Source organism: Magnolia sinica, chromosome 7 (assembly GCF_029962835.1).
Source record: "Magnolia sinica isolate HGM2019 chromosome 7, MsV1, whole genome shotgun sequence".
Taxonomy (NCBI): Eukaryota; Viridiplantae; Streptophyta; class Magnoliopsida; order Magnoliales; family Magnoliaceae; genus Magnolia; species Magnolia sinica.
This window is the reverse complement of record NC_080579.1, coordinates 24509424-24516038: the sequence shown is the minus strand read 5'-3', so window position 1 is coordinate 24516038 and position 6615 is coordinate 24509424. Positions and strand designations below refer to the sequence as shown.

Here is a 6615-nt window from a genome sequence, read left to right as displayed (position 1 = left end):
CTAAAAGCACCAGCGAATGCATGAGCGGCGCTAGTCAAGCGCCACTAAATGGTAAGTCAATAAAAGTATTGGCGGCGCTAGGTGACTTTTAACGTCGCTTGTCTGAGCGCCGCTAATTGCCTTTTTTACGCGAATAAGCGCCGCTAAAGTCAATCTAGGCGCCGGTAAAAGTGGTTTCTAGACACTCTTTCTCATGAAAAAACGCCGTAAGATTTCTACACAAGCGCCGGTAAAAGCCTTTGTATGGATTTGAGAGACGCTAGCATGCCAGTAATTTTTTTTTATTATATATAATTCAATCAAAGCCTGTATTTTTTTAATATTTGAAACATAAAAATCATGCAATATAAATGAAACTGAATATTAAACTAAATTTATATTACTAGACAATAAAAAAAAATATCACAATAAATTGAAAATGGTCTTCAATATAAATAAATAAATAAAAACAAATCCATCTATCAAATAAAGTTCTTGCCCTCCCCTGGACTTTCAAGCTCCTATTGCCAAGGAGATGTTTGACAGTTTCCACTATTCTTGAAGTAGTTAAGCTCTCATCTAGAGGCAACTTCTCAAGTGATCCTAGCACTGCACTGATTGATTCTTCCACAGAACTGTCACTTGTGCCACCACTGCACTTGGAGCCATTGGTTGAGAAACCTATGCCTGTCAAACTGAAGAAAATGATTAAGGCGACCATTCTTCTCTGTTGCTGATAAGGTACTTGCTACAATTGACCATTGTCTGGATGCATTACCTACATTCTTCGTAATATTTTCTCTCTGCCTCTGCATAACAGCAACCAGCTCTTTGACTCTAGCAAGGTTTGTGAGTCCATCTTTCATCTCAGTTGGGGTGAGGAAATCTTCTAACGTCATATTGCCTTCATGCACCAGCTAGGTACTTCCAACACGCTAATACTCTCATCATCTGCTGTTTCTGAAATACACATCTTAAATTTTGATGAGTTGGCTAAAAAATATTAATGTTATTTGATAACTAATACCAAATAATCCTGAAAGTAAGGGATAAGGTGAGGTGAGCAACAAGTTAGTGAACAACAAGCACTGATTATTTTAGAATTCATGTAGTGATTACCTGCTTTGGTTGGCCATTTCTACGCCCAATAGTTGTCATGATTATATGACCCGTCTCTTTGCCATTTCCATTGACCACAGCAGTTTCCATTTCCTAGAAGAAAAATTCACATTTCATAGAGAAGGCTAATATGTTATCAAGCAAGCAGAGATAAGATGATATTAAAACCTACCTTGTCATCCCTTATCTTCATATCATTCATTTCTTCAGGCAACCTATCCATGCTAATAGCATTTCCACTTGTGTTTCTCAATCTAGTCGCAGGCACCACACTAGATGATGCCATTTGCTGCAAATGGGGAACCAAACAGATCTAGTTCCAGTACGTTGCGGAATCACTTTTTTTTTCCTCAATAACACCCAATCCTTGATTCAATTTGCTTATATGGGAACCTAAACAAAACTAATGTTCATATCATGAATTCACATTTTTAAGGCGTTCAAGATAAAACACAGTTTTCATGAGGACTTGCATTTCCATGAAACCCATGCAATTGCCAAGGAAGTCTATCCTTGAACAGTTGGCGAGCCTACTGGGCAAATCATGAAAATATCCAAATCAACTTTTATAGTCAATAGCTTGACATAGTTTGAATTGCCACCAATGCCAAATAAGTCTGAGATTTCATTTAGAAATATCTAAACTATATTTCCTTTTTGAAAAAGATATAAATAACATTATCAGCAATAGACTGTTGCTTAAATAGTCTTTGCTTTAAAAAGACTAGTTTAAAGAAAATGACCTCTATTTTAGAGAAAACCCAATTCAAACCACCTGAAAATAAAATAAACCTCTGTTTTGCAGCCTTCTTTTGCAACAATCCAAAAAGGAAAAAAAAAAAAAAGAAAGAAAAGAAAAAAGAAAAGAAAAGAAAATAATAAAATAAAATAAGTAAAAACCGAAATTAGAATATACCACTTGCCGTCTGAATGCACGCAGAGTAGACCTACATGAGAAAAATCAAGTATCATGATCATCTATCCTAGTTCCTGGAGAAGGACATCTGACAAATTTCTGTGGTTTAGCAAAAGCATCAGAACTAAAATCATGGATGGTAATTAAGCATACATAAAGGCCACCATAATCATCCACCATGTGCTGCAACAGTGGAGGCTCCCCTTCATTATTATCAGTAAGAAAAAGATTCCGACCAGTTCTCCTAAATATCAAGTGAATAACATAACATGCAGCTTTCTTAAAAAAGGGGACGCCGAAAAGAAATGGAACCTGCAAATGAAGAACAATTCCCCAAAAGGCCCATGAATAAAATGATGCATTATGCCCCATTTGACCTTTTAAAAAAGGAATGAGATGATGCATTCAATTTTCCTTTTCATATGTTAGCATCCAGACTTTCGGAGGACAATATTCAGGTGTATGAGGTTGATAAATACTGGGACTCCTGCAGATAGATGGGAAGAAATGAAAAATACCTGTTTGTTACCTCTGGAACCAAGATGAGGGGTAGCGACAGTAATAAAATTCATCGCCACCAGACCAGATATTGTACCTCTTGAATCTTCATCCTGGGCTCCGACTGATTCAATTTCTGAATTTTCTCTTCTAGAGTGTCTATATAGTCTCCCAATTGTATATCTTGCTACCAATCCTCCCACAGAATGTGCAATGAAGGAAATCTTCCCACAGTATTTAAATCACATAACAACACCTCACTATTGCTTGATAGACGTCACATTGTTTTGGAATCTAGAAATTACCTGGCTAAATATCACTAAGTAAAAAGATTATGTATTTTCATCTCCTATGTTCAACTGTAGTCCAAACCTTTTAAGTCATCAAAGGTATTTGTCCCTTTTAAAGAATCAAAATCAGTAGAAAAATATCTTGATTATGTCGGGCAGCTCATTCACCCTCTTGTCAGGAGTGAGCAGATAACTATCTTGATTATGTTGGGCAGCTCATCCACCCTCTTATCAGCAGAAAACTACCTTCATTATCTCGGCGGCTGATTACATATCCTGTCAAGGATTTTGGGTGCCTTGGTAGCAATGCTTTCACACAGATAAAACATCATTTCCAACTACAGTTAAAAATTAAACAAAGTTTCCTCACATGATATTAGTTACCACCCCTGTTCAATTACACTATCTCAAACACTAGACTGCATTTACCACCCCTGTCTAGTCACCACATGACAACATTCTGCAAGTTAAATATATGTATTTCTAAGCTAAAAGAAATAATTAAATCATGTAAACATATTCAGTCTTCATTACATCAATAACAAATGGAAAATCAAGAGAGAAAAAAATAGATGATTACATATAGAGAAAAAAAAAAAAACAATATATAGATCAGCCCAATGCAAAACCTCCTTCATTCTATCAAGACCCCATGCTTACAAAACGAGAAAAAAAGAAAAAGAAAAAATAAAAATACACCTGGAATATTGATGATAGTTTCTGAAGTTGAAGAACAAAAAGACATTCAAGTGCAAAACACAAGACAACAATCACTAGAAAAAAATCCTACCAGGAACTAAAAAATAGAAAATGGAACAACAACTAAGAAACTTACCTAGTACCTGTTTCTGAAAATTTCCATCAGGCTATAACCAAAAGTAAATCAATAACAAATAAAAACCCCAATCAGACTGAACCCAATATTTTGGACCACACATTTCATAAGAGCATCCAACCTCTCCTGTTACAAAAGAGGATCATCGCATTAGCTGAATTGAATTAGACTCCTCTCAAAAGGGAAGGCATGAAAGCACATAATAAATTACACAAAATCTTTTTTTTTTCCTTTTCTTTTTGAAACTAATAAATTACACAGATTAGATGAATGATGATACTAGTGAGCACATACATGTTGTCTATGAACCTGGGATGCCCTCAACTTGCTATCGGATAATGCATTATTCTTGGTAGCAGGAGTTACACTTTGTGGCACATATAGAAATCGCTCTTCCTTAGGATTCAACCTAAAAAGGTAAAACTGGACACAAATAAACAATTAGACAATAAGATAAAATAATTAAATCATTGAACCTATGGTTTTGCCTTTGGGCTCTTCATTCTCATGGTGACCATTCTCCAAATTCTGCAAGTAAAGAAATCCTAAGATAGAACCGTCCTGAGGAGAACCATGAAATAAAGATTTAAACTAATCCAGAACTCATATACACCTTCATTTTTTGGAATTGACAAATGCCCTGACATGTGTTTTACAGGTGTTTTTAACAAGGCCTGCTGCCTTAGAATATCCACGGTCTCCATGTCCAAGAGCTTTTCTTCTAGTCTGTGACAAAAAGTAAACAATGATTTTTCAATTAAAAAAAGGACAATCATGAGAAAGAAACAAGAGAGCACTAAAATAGTTGTCTTCTTATTATTTCGAAATGGCAGAACCCATTAAAGTTGAAGCTTAATTCTAGCTTAAGTCTAAGAAAGTTAACAAAGAAACTACAAGAACATCTGCATGTCAATCTTCAATTGAAGTATCTTAAGTTCACACCATTATTGTAATTTGACAATGTGAAACTATTACTTATGTAGTTTGAAATACTCCAAAAATCATCATTAAAGCTGCATTTGGATGCACTATCAAACAGAATACCAGTAATTAGTTCAATGAAGTGGATTAACCAGATTGCAATTACCATCCTTAGTATTGATATTGAGGACTAGGGCCTAAATTGAAATCATGTTACTATCAAGTTGCACTTGAAAAGTATGCAACTCAATTTGAAGTCTACTTCCTCATTGTGAATGCTAAGCTTTTCAAAACCTGGACCAGACCAAATGATCAGGGACCATACCCATAATTGGCCACCAAAATGGCTGGATAACTGTAAAGACAGGCCCATTAAGTGATGAACTATTTTCTTACAAAAAAGGCAAATACACTTGTAAAAGCTCAAAACCATGACCTATATTCAAAACCCCGATGCAAAACAAGGACGACTGCATCATTTCCTGATTTCTTGAACCAATGCAAATAACAAAATTACAACATGCAAAAAACATGAAATGTGCGTGCAACCTAACTGGAATGTAAGACCGTTATCTTGGAATAGATTTACAGGAGAATAGTTGAACAATTTTGATTTAAGAGGGATCCATGAGGAATTTACAAAAACATACCTCCTTGAAAACCACAGTCCACAAAGACCACAAAAATCAACGATAACAGTCACATACCTTGCTCAATGGTAACTAACTGTGTAAAACCAGGTAAAGAAAGAACATATGATAAAAGGAAGAGAGCGTAATTTGGTCAGACAAAAGATTGGAAAACAAATAAAGAAAAGATGCCTAAGGTTTCATATGCATACCTTAATCATTTTATACACACAGTACACAGAGCAAGCATAGCCCAACAAATTCTGTAAGTGCCCCCGCCAGGTTCGAGAATATGCTGCGGCTTCCTGAAAATACACATCAAGTTAATATCCCAATCTGCAAAAGCATAGGAAAGCACCAGACTCATAACAACATCAGCTAAATTAACTGCAACGGCTAAAAGATGATATCATCATCATATCCTTGTCCCAGCTATTTGGGGTCAGCTTTGTGAATCATGTTTCACCAATGACCAACTGCCTACCAGACATCAGGCCCCAGTAAATGGGCTGCTGAAGAGATGTTCTTGATTTCATTAATTGAGAAAAACAGTTTCGAAGGCACCAGATTAGATGGGCTACCCAACACCCAAGAAACAAAGTTGCAAGAATATCCTTTGACAACAAGCACCAATTTAGTTTTCTTTGAAAATAGTATTTCTGTCGTTGATTGCTTCACCACTACCCCAAAAAAGCAAAGATGAATGAAACCATTTTCATACCGAACATCATCCTTCAAACCCACCCAGATTTCCGAAAACCATGAGGTAGCGGAGTCCATCTTTCAACCAGCTTCGATGGAAAAACACTACTGTGAATTAAATTTACCCAACCTTGATGAAGGCTTGAGGCAATACACCTTTAATCTCTGTCTGAAACTAATACGCATACTTACGATCTTTTTTCTCAAGGAAAGCATATAAATGAAGCGACAAAAATATAAATTAAGACCTGCCCAATGTTTACCCCTATCCATGGCTTGAAAAATGGATGACTATAATTCATCTGATCAGTGCAATTTTAGCATGGTAGTCCATGAAATGTGTTCTAGAGTTAATGAACAGTTCAGGTCACTCAATCGGACTGTCCAAGTGAACCAGTGTAACTAGGAGCACTATAACCTCTACATATGCAATTAATTTCATAAAAGAAAAAAGACAAAAAGCCAAGTGCATAGCTAAATATAGCAACTATTTTCAGAAAAGAAAAAAGACAAGTTCTCAAATGCTCTGTTTATGCTTTCTGAAATTGGGAAGAAAAAAAAAAGGTACGGAAATGGTTACGCTCAAGAGCTGGATAGCACAAAATGACGAAATCAAATAACAATATGCATATATAAAATTAACACAGTAACAGCATTTGGGATTTAGACAATCACTAGCAATTTTAATCTCGTGAATGGAGTACAGTCTCAAATGTAAATTTCCCA

General features: G+C 35.7%; 1 protein-coding gene and 1 long non-coding RNA gene across 4 annotated transcripts; one reads left to right on the top strand and one right to left on the bottom strand.

The window, feature by feature from the left end:
* Window positions 1–357: 357 nt before the first annotated feature.
* On the bottom strand, window positions 358–1455 carry LOC131251232 (shaggy-related protein kinase NtK-1-like). Of its 3 annotated transcripts, none has more exons than XM_058251837.1 (3): window positions 1271–1455; window positions 1099–1191; window positions 358–972 (listed from the first exon to the last, which is right to left on the bottom strand). In XM_058251837.1, exons 1-3 carry the CDS (start codon window positions 1382–1384, stop codon window positions 886–888), a joined length of 294 nt encoding a protein of 97 aa, XP_058107820.1. In that variant the 5' UTR covers window positions 1385–1455; the 3' UTR covers window positions 358–885. The 3 variants fall into 3 exon arrangements, with proteins under 3 accessions (XP_058107820.1, XP_058107821.1, XP_058107822.1); XM_058251838.1 differs by having other exon boundaries at window positions 358–952; window positions 1271–1452; XM_058251839.1 differs by having other exon boundaries at window positions 358–939; window positions 1271–1444.
* Window positions 1456–2472: 1017 nt separating this feature from the next.
* Window positions 2473–3263, top strand: LOC131251233 (uncharacterized). Its single transcript, XR_009173676.1, has 2 exons — window positions 2473–2605; window positions 2992–3263. It is a non-coding gene; the product is annotated as an uncharacterized LOC131251233 (long non-coding RNA).
* The last annotated feature ends 3352 nt before the right edge of the window (window positions 3264–6615 follow it).

Excerpts from the sequence above, each read along its gene's own strand:
- LOC131251232 (XM_058251837.1), bottom strand. The coding sequence starts at position 1,384 with ATGGCATCATCTAGTGTGGTGCCTGCGACTAGATTGAGAAACACAAGT. Across the intron at positions 1,192-1,270 it reads TGAAGATAAGGGATGACAAG|GAAATGGAAACTGCTGTGGT; the intron begins GTAGGTTTTAAT and ends TTTTTCTTCTAG. Across the intron at positions 973-1,098 it reads GAAATGGCCAACCAAAGCAG|CCAACTCATCAAAATTTAAG; the intron begins GTAATCACTACA and ends AATATTTTTTAG.